We start from the raw sequence: 15,886 nt of genomic DNA, 5'->3' as shown, positions 1-15,886 counted from the left end.
GATGGGAAAATGTTTAATTGACTCATTTTCATTATTCTTTTTTTTATTCTTAGTCTTATTCTTATTTCCTAAGGCCAGTTGGGAACTGCTCATGGCTTAAGACTCAGTTTTATAGCACTGCCATCTGTACTGCAAATGGAGACTTACAGTACATTTTGATCCACTATTCAGGCCTCCCAGTTGTTTATTTCATTTGCAGGACGAGGCCCTTGAAGACCCCTTGTTTTCAGAATTCCACACATGTACTGGACTGCCCGAGCTGTTGTGTCTCCTGTCGATCAGCTCTGAAAATGTACTGCTGTGCCTGATTGTCAGCTCTGGGAGCTGAAGGGCAGCTGCTGGGACACCCTCCAGGAGCTGTGACTGATGCACTTGGTTAAGAGAAGGTGCTCTGGCTCCTCTCTGTTAGATGGCTCACCCGGGTGGTGTAGGCAGCCTCAGGGTCGTCCTCCAGCACGCGGGACAGCCCGAAGTCGGACACCTTGCAGACCAGGTTGCTATTGACCAGGATGTTGCGGGCGGCCAGGTCTCGGTGCACGTAGCCCATGTCAGAGAGGTACTTCATCCCGGAGGCAATGCCCCGCAGCATGCCCACCAGCTGGATCACAGTGAACTGGGCATCATGCTTCTGCAGGAGAAGGTGGGCGATAGAGAAGGTGAGCTGAGTGATTGCACTGTCTACAGCTGAACACAGGAGATTCCATTACTTGCATTCATTAGAGGGAAGACTTTTTTAATCAATGCACAAATCATGAATTTTCCACAGGAAGAATATAAAAAGGGAAAGAAAAATGAAAGGAACCGGAATTTTTCTTGTAACCTAAAATCTGGGCAAATTTGGTCAAATATGAAAATCAATGGTTAAAATAAATATAGCATGATGAGAATGCATCTTTAAATCTTGTACAGACTGAACTGTACAGGATTACTGTCATGAATTATAAAGAAAACTCACATGACAGGAAGCTTTTTCCATGACAGCCTTGCCGAATAACTGATTATTAAAACCAATGAGGTGAGATGTTAATGTCTTTCAGAAATACATTAGGAAGAGCACATCAGGCATTCATGATCAGACACAGATAAGCTCAATTGATACATAAATGTGTGTGGCGTGGGCGTGCTGTGTGTCTGTGTTGGAGAGCACGGGGGTGAATATAAAATTTAGGCCACATGGAAGTGAATTTAGCTCGAATGCAAAAGTCAAAAGCTGAGCTAATAATAGCTAAAGGAAAGGCAGTAGTGAAACAGAGCCAGATGAGGATGACAGGGTTGTTTGATAAAGTGCAGGTCTAAAAGAAACAAGCAGGAAATTGCTGTATATGTTTGCAACTGTTCTGGAACTACTTTTTGCAAGATGTTGTGCAGATGCATAAGGAACACAGCTCAAGAAGGTCCTGTGCATTGCAAGTCATGTTTGTTCTTTTTGGTCTAATCTTATGGTTTGCCTGATTTCAGTAATCCAAAAACCTGTGGTGATATTTAGGTACCATATAAAGTTTCAGGAACCATAAGAACATTAAGGAGTATATTCTTACATTATTTTATGACAAATCACAACCTTAAGCTCACATTGCCTAACAGTCTAATGTCACTTTAACCTTTTTAATCCTTATTTAAATAAACATTTTCTACTTTTATCCAATGCAAGGTTACTCAGGCTCTTTTATTATTTACAGTCTGACATCAGATCAGTTATCAGCAACTTTCAGAAGGGTACGCTATTGCATGTAGCTGAATAGGTAAACAAAATATTGTTTTCCTGCTTGCTTTATGGCAATATTACAAATGTGATGCTTCAGTGAAGTGTCGTCTCAAGGACAGGACATGTTCCGATACATTTTCTGGCTTGACAGCATTTGGAATTTACACATGCCTAGCAAGAGGTCCAGCGCACAGCAGCATGTGTTCAGCAACCAAAAGCTCAGATTTAATTAAAATACAAAAGACCATGATCACAGAAGCAGTTGAATCATCTTGCAAGTCTCTGGCTCGAGCAATACAATCCGGCATTATGAGGTCCAAAGTAAAATCATGATGCTTTTTAGCACTTTTCACTAGTAAGTTATTTTTAGACTGCCTGCCTAAAATGCTGTAGACAGGTAATGATTACTTCAGTAGTTTGGTTAGATCCAAGTTAAGCAATAGAGGGAACAAATCTGTACAGAGTAGTTAGGGTGATTCATGTAGCTGAACCCTGTAACCCTACTGCAAGGACTGAGCCAGGGAGCTGCTACAAGAGTGCAGACTGAGAGGTGGGGGAGAGCAAGGGTAGGAGAAACACAAAAATAAGTCTTTGATACGAGACTTATAAATGTAGGAGAGCTGAAGTGTGCAAGATTAAGATCTAACCTTCACACCAAACTTCAGTTATAAACCTCAATCATTTAGAAAGGAGACTTCACTCATGCCACTAAGAAGCTAGGACAGGAACTCAACACACTTATGATGCATTAGTATACAGTACCAACATTTACAGCTTACAGAGCTGTTTCTCTGATCTGGCAGATCTGAAATTAATTAAATGCTCCAGAGACAGTTATACTCACTCGCAGGAAACTGTCCAAGGACCCATTCTCCATGTATTCTGTGACAATCATGACGGGTTTACCTGGAAGTAGATCATAAAAAAAATAATGTGGAAATTACACTGAAAATAGGTGCCAGGAAGCTCACCAGCACAATTCACATTGCTTGTTCTGCCCTGGGACAGCTGTAATTGATGCTCGCCTGCTGAACTGAGGCGAGAAACAGTACATTTCTTCAACTTTCCTCTTTTCTTTCACATAAAAAGGAAAATAATTTACAGATATTTGGGGGGTCCTTCTCTGTTGATTTTCACTACTGAGAGGCATGTAGACACCAAGTAATTTTTTAAAGAAAAAAAACATTTGTATTTTAAGAAAATATAGCATCCTTACACAAGCAATGGGAAATCCACAGAACAAAACCTGTCTTATTTCATTTCCTAATTTAATCCCAAATTTTAATATTAAAAGAATATTAACCTTCTCTTTAATGGTACCTTAAAAAGAACATACTTTTTTTTGAAAATCCCATGATACTCTTTTTCTCCTTAGCACTGGTGTAACACCGGGGAATTTAAACACAGTAACACAATCCTATTAAAAAAACAACAACCTGCAATCATAATATTACAATTAATAGTCATAATATTATGATTGCCAGAAACAGAGGTTACCAGACATGTCATGCAATCTCTGCTAATCACCTCTCTAAAGGTGTTAGGGTTTAATTATAACTAGATCGTACACATCTGGTCTATGACGCAATTAAAAAAGACTGCTCAGGAGTTTCATAATACTTTATAACACTGAATTGTGTCCCTAGACAAATGTACAAGGGGTAAAATTAACGGCATTAAGTTCAAAGGAGAAAAAAATTGTGTTTTAGATTAATTAGTTTAATTTGGCAGAGATGGCCTTTGTCCTGCAGACACATCTTGGATATTGGCTGAAATCCTCCAGACAGCCAGAAGCAGTCACCTGTTGGAGGTCAAGTTCCTCTTACATGCTACTCAGAAAAGATCCCAAGATTCACCCGTTGCCTCCTTTTATTTTATTAGCATTTTATTTGCACAACTTTGCCAAGTATAAATTTCCTCTTTATTGTCTGTACCTGACTTCAATCGCAATTAATGCTTTTGTTATATATTTAATTGACTGACTCTTCCATCCAAAGAGATGTACATTTGCATCCATTTATACAGCTATTTGATGGGAACATTGCTGGTGAAGCACCATGCTCAAGGACACATTGATTAATATTTGTTTTAGTGCTTTCTCTTTCCCATGAAGGTACAACCGACAGCTTTCAATATGTACAGTCAGTTTACAGTATCTTCATTTTCACTAAGCAGTGGTGGAAGAACAGTGTTCCCTTTTTAAGACATTTCAAATTCCTTTCTATCCTTTATTTTCCCTTTGATGCAGACTACACAAATAAAAACAGGCTTTCATTTTGCCCAGTTGAGACCTGCACTAATTAAAAGGCAATGCTTGATTTGGGCTTAACTCTCTTCTGAAAGGCCTATACAGTACATGTAAAAAGGCACCTTATAAATAAACACATGTACAATAATTTCCACTTTAAAAGCACTTTTCAGTGATCTGGTTACTTTGTTGGATGCCGGTTTTCAGTTTGATTCCGATTCGAAAAAAAAAAACTGAACCGTTAAAAAAAATAATGCCATAACTCTAACCCCCTTATGGCCTTGATGCCCCACCCATGTTCACAGTCTCACATTCCCTGTGAAACAGTAATTGCTACTCTGCAAATATTTGGCCACAATAAGAAGCCAAAAGCAGCAGGTTAAATGAAGTGTGAAAGTCTTTGGATTATTAAGAATTAACGGAGGCTGGGCTAATAAATCACCCTGCATCAACGGCTCTGTGAGACACACGCCGGGCAGAACTAACACAGCCCTCCCATATCCGAGGTCCTGAAGCCTGTCTGCTTCCAATCAGACATATGTTCCACACACAACACAGGCCTGCACACTGCCTCCCCCCGGCTTCCCATCCCCACACCCCAAAACAACAGGAACAATCTGCAGTCGGTTACAATTACAGCACACATTATTTATGGCTAAAACTTTAATAGGAAGGGCGATGCTAGATTTATTAGACAAACATAATCCCTGTTTTATGAATCTTTCGAGACATAAAAGGAAAGCTTCTCATCCCTCCTTACGTGGCATCTGGGCAGACATGTACGCAAGATCCGTCACTGTATAATGACAACACAAAACTGTGACAATGTTTCTGCGACACAACTGCACGTGTGGAAAATGACTCCTCAGAAATTCCCACCATTATCATCTCGCTAAGCATTCCATTAGTACATGTTGTTTCTATGTACGTTCTCAATGTTTAAGCAACATTGAAAGGTAGCGTTCTGAAGAAAGGTCCACTGTGTAAAAGGTAGTCTTACACACTAGACTGAATCCTGACTGGAGTCTTTGTGCAGCTCTGACTGACTGTGTTCCAGGATGTGAGTGGATGTCAGGTCTAAGAGGTGGAGTTTAGAGCTGAGTTAGAGTCCCCTTTGAGTTAAAATGGTCTTACATTTTTCTACAGGATTTGATTCCAGTATTTTTCCATAGGAGTATTAATCAATCCAAAGGGAGCCCAGGACAATTCCTGATGGCAACCCTACATTAGGAATATTTTAAATAGGAACAATGATGCAGACTTGTTTATGTCCAATAGCAGTGCATAAAGTAAGTTTTATTCCTACCTATCAAGCTTTCAGAACTTTACTGTGTCTATCAAAACATTTGATCTGTAGAAACCTTGTGCAGTTCCACCACATTAAACAAAAGCATCACGTTAAGCGATTTTATATGAGTTTTTATTACTTGCAGGATTCATTTATTAATCGGCTGGAGGAGGATGAAAAGAAACTTTAAACTTATTTTTTCTGTCAGAGGAGATCTGTGTTGGCAATGTGATTTCAACAAAACAGGCAAGGCTGCAGTTAATCTGAAGATTCTTACATATAATAACGATTTTATTGTCATTCTTTACTGCAACTGGTTCTCATTCCTTTGAAAAAATACATCTTTAGAGAACTGATTTTTTTAGAAACTCCACCTTAGGGGTGAGCCACCGATCAGGACACCACGGACAAAGTCTTTGATCACCAAACAAGACCAATCGAAGCACTGGAGATTTATGGTGTCATATAAAACCCTTTTTCTTGGAAAGTGGCCCACATTAACTGGGAAAGCGTCTTATAAAAGGCTGATAAAACAGTGGCTGTTCTCCGAAAGGTATTCGTCAACATTATGAAGTCTATCCATTCGTAATTATAAACAGCCTATCATAAATCATTCCTTCCATAGTACCTTAAATTCAAATTTAATAAAGCCATGGAACTGTAATGATGAACACAAAATCACTACTGTTAAAAAATTCAAGAGGCTAACCACATACGTTCCAAAAGTAAATTGGCACCAATTGAGCACAGTTAGAACCTTTTGCTTAGAGGCAAGAAAACAGATCAGGGTTACCATATTACTCTTTTTTTCATATTGGTTTTTCTAATAATATTTATAGTTGTGTCTGTAATTTGTAGCAAGCTAATGTACTCCAGCTGAACTTGGACTGTTAGGTTAGTGCAAACCACTTACAGTGTTTGCAAAATACTGAGCAAAGCAAAAGTATTTTGTATCAGCTGATTAGAATGTTAGAACACAGAAAGGCTTGCAAATAAGAGGGGGACATTCTGGCTATTTTAGTCATGTTGTAGTTTGGTAGTGAAGTTGTCTTTTTCAGTTGTTTCAAAGGGTATTAACCTGGCTGGCTGAGAACTTTCTTCTCAACCTCATCTGCACTAGACTGGAAAGTTTTATCTGCCTTAAGCCTATTCCAGACACCCGCCACTCTTTGAGTAAAGAAGTTCTTCTTGTTGTTTGTTCTAATGAATTCTTCTTGTGAGACCCGAAATAGTTCACTACTGAGTGTGAAACAGTGCCATTGGTTGACTCTATCTATACCCCTTAGGATTTTGAAACTCCTTGATGAACTTTCTTCTCAACCTCATCTGCACTAGACTGGAAAGTTTTATCTGCCTCAAGCTGTCAAGTATACGATGGTCCCCTGAGACCAGTAATCATTTTGATAATAAATGAGTGACTTAAGCAGAATATTTAAGATTCCTCCACATGGTGCTGTCTCTTTTACTCCCAGAGGGGTGAGTCTGGGGTGTGTGTGCTCTGCTCAGTTTCTGGGACTCTCTTCAGTCTGCAACGACGTACAGTTTCACCTACACTTACTGCGAGTGACTACGCCCTCCAGGCGGATGATGTTGGGGTGATCAAACTGTCCCATGATGCTCGCTTCACTTAAGAAGTCCCGTCTCTGCTTTTCAGTATAGCCCGCCTTCAGTGTCTTAATGGCCACACAGATCTCCTTTTTAGAGGGCAGCTTCAGGCGTCCACTGCACACCTCACCAAACTCACCTGCACAGGACAGAAAAGGTCAACTCATTAGAACTGGTCTTTATCCTAAATCCTAAAATACACTTTAAAAAGGGAAAAACCCAAAATGAACCAATGGATGTTTTTAATGCAGCTATCTATTAGAAAATAAACTGGAAGCACGTTTTCAGGATATAACCCATTGTTCTCTCTCTTCCACACATTTTCTTTACACTTTATTATCTGTTGCATCTGTCTTTGTGAATTGAAAATGCTAATCTTTTTAAGATTTGCCCTCACAGCCCAAGATTTTAAAACACAAGAAAATACCTTTAAGCTTAAAAGTGCAATGATTTACAATACAACAATTTTGTCAGATTTAATTTAAAGTTTATTGTTTAAATTTATTATCAGTTGAAAAAAGTGATCAAATGCATTTCCTGGCTAAAATCCAACAAAACTAAATAAATATCTGTTGCTTCTGGATATTGTGTCTAGCTCCTTCCCCCCTGGGTTATCACTGATCAACCATTGGAAGGGAGAATTCAGAGAAGCATGTCAAACCTTCATGTCTTTGGGAGGAAAAAAAGAATCATGCATAACAGAGATACCCTTGACATGAAGGGAAACCAAGCACAGAATCAAACCCTTGACCCTTGAATTGCAAGGCAAAATCAATGGAATAGCCGATATACACAAATGGTTTTACTGGCTCCTGTAAAAAATAAAACACACTAAACTTTGTGCACTCCTTAAAAAGGCATTACTTAAGTAACCTTTACAATCTACTGTAGAACATGTTAGGTAATAGAGTCTCCCAAACCATTTTTTTTTCCAAGCTACAAAGATAGATGGGACCCACAAACCTTTCTACAGGACCATTCCTAGAATGGCAGTTCATATAAGCATCTTCTCCTCAATACCATGGCTGCAGGCACAGTAATGCCAGGAGTGTTCTTCTAATAAATGGGCTCTACAGTAAACTCCCTCATTCAGCACTGCAACGTAGCCTGAAAAGCACACCAGGGGACTTCACATCACTCCTTTGGCGTGGCTAATTCCTTGATCTCAATCTCATTCAGGTCCTTTGGAACGGGAAGCTGTGTCTCCCTGGCACTTTGTTACGAAACTGAAATTCTAAACAGGGCCTCTAGAATTAGCGAAGAAAAACAAAGCCAGCTACACAATCATTCTAAACGTTGTCATGTGAGCCTTTTTTCCAAAGGCTTCGCAGTTAAAAGAAAAACTCAAATTAATAAAAAATAGATTTTGTCAATGAAGGGATTTTGCATATGAACGACCTCATTTGGTAGTGAATTCTCAGGGTGCTCCAGTGCCCTATCACCTTCCAAAAAGAGAAGCTGGTTGGGTTACTTGTGTCTTGAAATTATCCCTGGTTTGTGCCCAATCCCTGCGATGGACTAGTGTCTCATTCTGGGAACAGTTCTGGCTTGTGCCATATGCTTCCCAGGATGGGATCCTAAGTTCTGCAACACTTCCCATGAATGAGCGACTTTTGGATAACAGAGTGATGGAAAGACACAATGGAATCATTGATTGGGATATACAGTGCCTTGCGAAAGTATTCGGCCCCCTTGAACTTTTCAACCTTTTGCCACATTTCAGGCTTCAAACATAAAGATATAATTTTTTTATTTTATGTGAAGAATCACCAACAAGTGGGACACAATTGTGAAGTGGAACGAAATCTATTGGATTTTTGAAACTTTTTTAACTAGTAAAAAAATGAAAAGTGGGGCGTGCAAAAGTATTCGGCCCCTTTACTTTCAGTGCAGCAAACTCACTCCAGAAGTTCAGCGAGGATCTCTGAATGATCCAATGTTGTCCTAAATGACTGATGGTGATAAATAGAATCCACCTGTGTGTAATCAAGTCTCTGTATAAATGCACCTGCTCTGTGATAGTCTCAAGGTTCTGTTGAAAGCGCAGAGAGCATCATGAAGACCAAGGAACACACCAGGCAGGTCCGTAATACTGTTGTGGAGAAGTTTAAAGCCGGATTTGGATACAAAAAGATTTCCCAAGCTTCAAACATCCCAAGGAGCACTGTGCAAGCGATCATCTTGAAATGGAAGGAGTATCAGACCACTGCAAATCTACCAAGACCTGGCCGTCCCTCTAAACTTTCAGCTCAGACAAGGAGAAGACTGATCAGAGATGCAGCCAAGAGGCCCATGATCACTCTGGATGAACTGCAGAGAACTACAGCTGAGGTGGGAGAGTCTGTCCATAGGACAACAATCAGTCTTACACTGCACAAATCTGGCCTTTATGGAAGAGTGGCAAGAAGAAAGCCATTTCTCAAAGATATCCATAAAAAGTCTCGTCTAAAGTTTGCCACAAGCCACCTGGGAGACACCCCAAACATGTGGAAGAAGGTGCTCTGGTCAGATGAAACCAAAATCGAACTTTTTGGCCACAATGCAAAACGATATGTTTGGCGTAAAAGCAACACAGCTCATCACCCTCAACACACCATCCCCACTGTCAAACATGGTGGTGGCAGCATCATGGTTTGGGCCTGCTTTTCTTCAGCAGGGACAGGGAAGATGGTTAAAATTGAGGGGAAGATGGATGCAGCCAAATACAGGACCATTCTGGATGAAAACCTGTTGGAGTCTGCAAAAGACCTGAAACTGGGACGGAGATTTATCTTCCAACAAGACAATGATCCCAAACATACAGCAAAATCTACAAAGGAATGGTTCACAAATAAACGTATCCAGGTGTTTGAATGGCCAAGTCAAAGTCCAGACCTGAATCCAATCGAGAATCTGTGGAAAGAGCTGAAAACTGCTGTTCACAAACGCTCTCCATCCAACCTCACTGAGCTCGAGCTGTTTTGCAAGGAAGAATGGGCAAGAATTTCAGTCTCTCGATGTGCAAAACTGATAGAGACATACCCCAAGCGACTTGCAGCTGTAATCGCAGCAAAAGGTGGCTCTACAAAGTATTAACGCAAGGGGGCCGAATAATTTTGCACGCCCCACTTTTCATTTTTTTATTAGTTAAAAAAGTTTCAAAAATCCAATAGATTTCGTTCCACTTCACAATTGTGTCCCACTTGTTGGTGATTCTTCACATAAAATAAAAAATTTATATCTTTATGTTTGAAGCCTGAAATGTGGCAAAAGGTTGAAAAGTTCAAGGGGGCCGAATACTTTCGCAAGGCACTGTAAGTATACATATTCCAAAGAAATGAATTAATGGAGTGATTAACAGAATATTTTGCACCAAATTCTATAAAGGTAAGCAATTTAGTTTTAGCTTTAGCTACAATTTCTAAGTATAAATATCAGAATGTGCATGCAGAAGGCCACATCATTTGTTTTTTACATTTTTTTCCAAAAACAGAAAGGGTTATTCTTGGCAACAAACCACTGACAACAGCGCTTTTGACATAAGATCTTAAGAATCTTCAAGAGTGCTGGGTATAAATTAAAAAAAACAACCTGTGATTCATTATTTTCAGATTTCAGAAATGAATAATACAAGTTATTATGGCAATTAGTGTTCCGGGACCTTGATTATAGGAAAGCTGATTTAAAAAACAGTCAACGAGTGTCTACTTTAAATCTCTGTGGTATTCCTGACTGCAGATGTACACTTGCCATAGAAGTGAAGGCTCAAGAGTAAGTCTACTTCAAAGGACATCATTGAGAGGTCAAGGGCTTCAGTGGTATAGATGGTGACAGAGCATTGGATAGATAGAGCACGAATGATTTCAGGCCAAAAATATTCAATCCAGGATTACACATAGGTAATTTCATGTGTAATTATTTCCCATTTAGGATGTTGAGCAAAGAGGCTAAATATTAAGTTGATATCTGGAAAAACTTAGGAGGAATGATTACAAGCTGTCTAAATAGTGTCTCTCCTCTACTTGGCAAAGAGACAAGTGACATTGACCTTCAACTGAATCAAACTCTTTATCTGAGATAATGTGGTTCTAAATCAATCAGAGATCCAGTCAGGAAACAACATGGACTGTAATTATAACTCTTGCGGAACGTTGTGATACATCATAGCAATAAAGCTTCTGAAGGACCAACTGCAGCACGAATAATGACACATCTATATTACAAAGGAAATGCTCAGGGCACTGCAGTCTTTATTAAGGATTTTGCAGTTTTCATGTGCAGAGAGATCTTAAAGACATGGGGCTACGTACAGTACATACCCAGTCAATTAGCAATTTTAAACAGGATGCTTTTACCAACAAATCCATGCAATTTGGATTGAAATAATATCCTAATAATGATAATAATATCATCTGCTATGTTTTCTTCCATATTCTCAGACTGGCAAGTTTTGTCTTGATTTAATGTGTTCCTCACTCAGGCCTCGACAGGAGACAACATGGGCTCTGAGGTACACAACTTAACAACCTATCTGCTTCTGTACTTCCATTAACTGCGGATCTGCACTGCCAGACAGCCGAAGCACAAACACACACACAGCAAATTCTCTTTTTCAATTGCTTTTTCAATCGCTAGCTACTACTGGACATAAATTAATAAAACATCCATCCAGGTAAATAGGAAAAGAGCAGCAGGTATAACATACAGTATTTGTAAATTAAACATTCAAGGGCATTCTCATCAAGGTTAATTGAAAGATGCCAACTTGGAATTTGTACTACTAGTGTCATTATTTGGAAGCTACTGTAGTTCTCCACAGAAAAGCAGTTCTCACAAACGTTCTAGGGACCTTCCTAAAAAAAAAACAGAATCAAACAGCTTTAATCCTCCTACCTGCTCCAACCACCTTGTCAATAGATATGCAAGCAGCATCCAGTTCCTTGGCAAATTCATGGACAGCTTGGTTGGGATCCTCGTAAGTATGTGGATCCACATATGTCCTGATACCTGGGAGTTTTACTGCAAGATACAATGTACTATAATAAACAGATCACATTCCACATCTGCTTTAACACTGTGGCACCATGAATTCCCTGAAGCCTTTTTGCAGTCATTTGTTAATGTGCCACAGTTGAAGCAACCTGTGTTTCAAGTATATGGCTTGATGAATAAACAATGTATAAATTACTTTTTGGGGGCAGGGTAAGCTTTTTTCTTTTTGCTGTTCAGCCAACACTTGCAATAAAATGATTAAAAGTGAAAATTGAGAAAAAATAGTTCATGCATTGCAAAAATGCAATTTCCTATACAACTAAAGAACAAGTTCCATAGCTCACATTCTACATTGGACATGCTAGCTGGGGTCAATGAGTGTGAACAGACAGAATCAGCCACAGTATTCTACTGTCTAGACGTTTTAGAATAATCAATAATTCAAGAACGGTTTCTGCAAGAAAACCCTGTAGCACTTTACAGGACGAGAAAGTGAACAGAGATATTTATTCGATAACATTTGTACTTGTATACGAAAATATTTAGTATTACAGATACTTTTAAACTAACAAAATAACAAATATGAGTGTGCATAGGATGGACATGTATTCCCAATACATGTAATCATCTTCACAGTACATGAGCATTGTATCTTGGCATTGTGAAACATAGCTAATTCCATCGAATCAAAACTGTTGCAGAAAATGACAAAATCCTTTATACAATCCAAGGTGGAGATTTATGTTTGCAACCCCACACTTGAGCAGTGCAGAGCTAAGAATGCACAATCTTTCTCATCAAGTCATTTTTGTTAGTGTACAAAGATACAGTATGGTCAGAAAATTCCCAAGTATGCCGAAGTTCTCTGCATTAAGATCAGCGAGAGCATGCTGTCACCGACAGCGTGCAATTTCACGGGATGCAGCTGATGGGATTGAGGTCACCTCACCTCTCCCTGCAGTCTTTCTCACATTATATAAATGAGGCTGGTGGATAAACCTGATCTGCTTCTCTTCTAATCAATCATTTTAATAGAATTATTCCGCACAAACCCTGAACTATTATCTTGTAATCTCGCATAAGCCATTTTAACCACATGCAGGATTTCAGGAGAGGGTTGCCCCAGCAGAGGGACATCACAAACTGGTCAGCCTTGTGCAGCCGGGGCTGTTACGGATCTACAGGGACATCATGACAGATTAACTGACCGCTGTACAGATGACACCCTTATACCGGGACGGTAGAAACTTACGGTGGCCGTTTCCAAAGTGCAGCCTCTTTTCGTCGGCATGCTTCGACTTGCTATACCCACAAAATCTGCACGAGAAGAAGAGAAAGCAACACTCAAAAAGACTGCTAGATGTGCTCTGTTCGGTTCTTTCTTTCAGCAAAGCTCAAGCAGCTGTTCAAAGCATTTTATATGATCAAATATACCAAACTGATACTGATATACTGGTGTGCCGGATATAGTGGAATTTCAGAGGATAGAGAACATAGTGATTATTAAATGGCTCCTTCAAGTAATTCACAGCAGACGCTCTCGTCTTGGAGAACAGCTGTGTCTGTACTCACTCAATACCATTTACTAACCTCAGCAAACTCCCACCAATAGGATTAAGAAATAAGTATATTGTATGTGATCATATAATATTAAGTACAGTCTAAGCAATGGCTGCCCAGGTCTTGTGTTTCAAACTAAACACTTCACTGACTACCTCAAAAAAGTTGTATTCTATGGAGTAAAGTGTGTTTAAATAAAGCAAAGGAAGATGTAGTATATAGTTCAGGTGGGTAGCTGCGTCAGCATGCGTAGGCTGCAAAGGAACAAGTAATAGGTTTATTCCATGCTGAAAAAAAGAAGAAAGAGAACACAACTTTTCGGCCGTGGAGCCTTCACACCTGAAGAAGGCTCCACGGCCGAAACGTTATGTTCTCTTTTTTTTTTTCAGCATGGAATAAACCTATTACTTGTTCCGATGTAGTATATACACTAGTACTTTGGTTTCAATATAATATTCTCATAGAATGTATCTCAGAACAGTAAATACTTGCTGCCAAGATAGCCAGTTTACTTTACATGCTGATCCACTCTTAAAGTGCCCATTTCATAAAGTCAAACACAAAGAAAAAAAATCTCCTGCCAAGTCAGCATGAGTTATAAATAGGCATCCGTTTGCAAGGGAGCATAATCTATACATGCATCTTCATGTATTTGATGAGTGCCTGATTACACATCCCAGGATGCCAAGATATTTCAGCGAGATGGCTCCATGGGTGATGTATTAAACCTCCTTCACTCTGCTCGGGGAGAAACTGAGGAAGTGAGAGAGTGTTGCAGACCTGCCAATCAAGACGTACACCACCACAGTCACCAGAATGATGGCCACGGCCGCAGAGATGGCAATGATCACCACCTGGCTGTTCTCACTGGAGATGGAGAAGGCTGCAGGGACAGGAGAGGCAGAGGCCAGTGTCAACCCAGTACCAGAAAATGCATCACAGCAGACTGTGTTGAGCCTGCTGTGATCCCACATCAATCCCACATCAACTCTAGCTCAGCTAGTGTCATGGCCAGCCTGATACAAGTTTCAAGCTTACACTAGCTTGAACAAAACTTAAAGAGATACAATTTATGAGACAGAACACGGAGCACAAAAAGGAGCACACCCAAGCCACACCAGCACCTGGCAGCTTGGCCTTCTGCATCACTCTGAGCCCTGATTCAGCTGCTTGTGGAGCCAGCAGATGTTTATATCACAGATGCATTGCTGTTGTGGGAAAAAAGAACACTTTGGCTGTATGGGGGAGTTTATTTTAATATGCTTAGACTCTGTACGCTGGGTCCAGAAAGATGATGGGTTATGCACATGGAAATCATAAATTCTAAGAGCAATATTCATTTTTAAGCCCCAGAAATTGTAGGATATTTCAGTTTTGAATAATAGCTGACACACGGCCAAGAAACCACTCCTGCTGTTCAAGTAACACTTAACAGTAAGCCATTGTTAACTCCAATTTTGAGTACATGTTTAAGTCTGGCAATTAATGCAATATGTACTGTAGCTCAAAATGTATGAAACTTGGTGACAAGAAAACAAAACACTAACAATCGACTGCTGTATATGGGCTCTGTGTTCTAGTGGAATTACAATGTTCTGTATGGCTGACTGCCAACAGTATACCAGTCACAATGACAAGAGACAGCACAGTAAAAAATATCTGGCTGGACGACATCCTTGAAGATATGCTACAAATTATGGCTCCTTATGTATACGGTATAATAGCACTGCTGCATTCCCTATGGCTTGTTCTTCATGGGATTACTAACATTTCTGCCTTTGTGAATGATTAGCCCTATATTGTACAGTTAGGTGATAATCTCCATTGCTCTGGATAGGGATTTAAGCGCCTAAGCCTTTGGAATATAGGACCACACAGAGAATTCACAGTGGACAAAGATGCAAGATGAAAAAGAAGTTTAGATTTTTTGCCTATTCAGAAAACGAAAGATCACATGAATCAACAGACTCAAGGAAAGTACATTACATTTTTTATTTTTTATTTTTTTTTCAGTTTTTTCTTCTTGTAGCAAAATAATTTACATTTTGACTCTAAATTGTCCCTGTATTCTTGCGTGTGGACTGATGCCCTTTTAAAGTGTGTACTCCAGGCTCCAGATTCCTGCAAACCCAACTAGGAATGAAAAGCTTTCTGATGATGGGTGGATGAAATATATTTAATCCTTTCCCAGAAAAAGAACACAGGTAACCCTGCAGGGAGGAAAATCCTTTATAATGAGGAAGACCCAGCATGAAATGGGTTTTATGCCAATTCAACACAGTGCAGCTGTATGGCTGGCTGGAAATAGAGGAGAAAATAGAGATTAAGGAGCAGAGAAAGCAATAAGACAGGGATGACTGAGGTAGTTATCTGTGGAGCATGCGTGTTTTCATTTTGTTTGTTTGAGTTTTTCCCTGGTGAACTTCATGACATCCTACAAAGCAACAGTTCACTTATTAAACAAAACTTGACAGGCTCAAGGTATGTGTCCAGGGGATCTCTTCAAAAG

The 15,886-nt window shown here is 39.7% G+C and overlaps 1 protein-coding gene across 5 annotated transcripts in view; it reads right to left on the bottom strand.

The window, feature by feature from the left end:
- The window catches only part of epha3 (eph receptor A3), a 125,936-nt gene that overhangs the window by 19,291 nt on the left and 90,759 nt on the right, over positions 1-15,886 (bottom strand). For 3 of the 5 annotated variants that reach the window (XM_088608760.1, XM_088608786.1, XM_088608752.1), the window contains exons 8-13: positions 14,158-14,260; positions 13,070-13,134; positions 11,719-11,844; positions 6,794-6,985; positions 2,550-2,611; positions 419-628 (exon numbers count right to left, since the gene is read on the bottom strand). In XM_088608760.1, the coding sequence (XP_088464886.1) occupies positions 419-628; positions 2,550-2,611; positions 6,794-6,985; positions 11,719-11,844; positions 13,070-13,134; positions 14,158-14,260 (758 nt within the window). The remainder of the gene's footprint in view (positions 1-418; positions 629-2,549; positions 2,612-6,793; positions 6,986-11,718; positions 11,845-13,069; positions 13,135-14,157; positions 14,261-15,886) is intronic. The other 2 variants (XM_088608771.1, XM_088608777.1) reach the window with 1 other exon arrangement.

This window comes from Lepisosteus platostomus, chromosome 2 (assembly GCF_059453375.1).
Source record: "Lepisosteus platostomus isolate fLepPlt1 chromosome 2, fLepPlt1.hap1, whole genome shotgun sequence".
Lineage (NCBI taxonomy): Eukaryota > Metazoa > Chordata > Actinopteri > Semionotiformes > Lepisosteidae > Lepisosteus > Lepisosteus platostomus.
The sequence above is the reverse complement of the archived record's forward strand: the minus strand, read 5'-3'. Positions and strand labels throughout refer to the sequence as shown.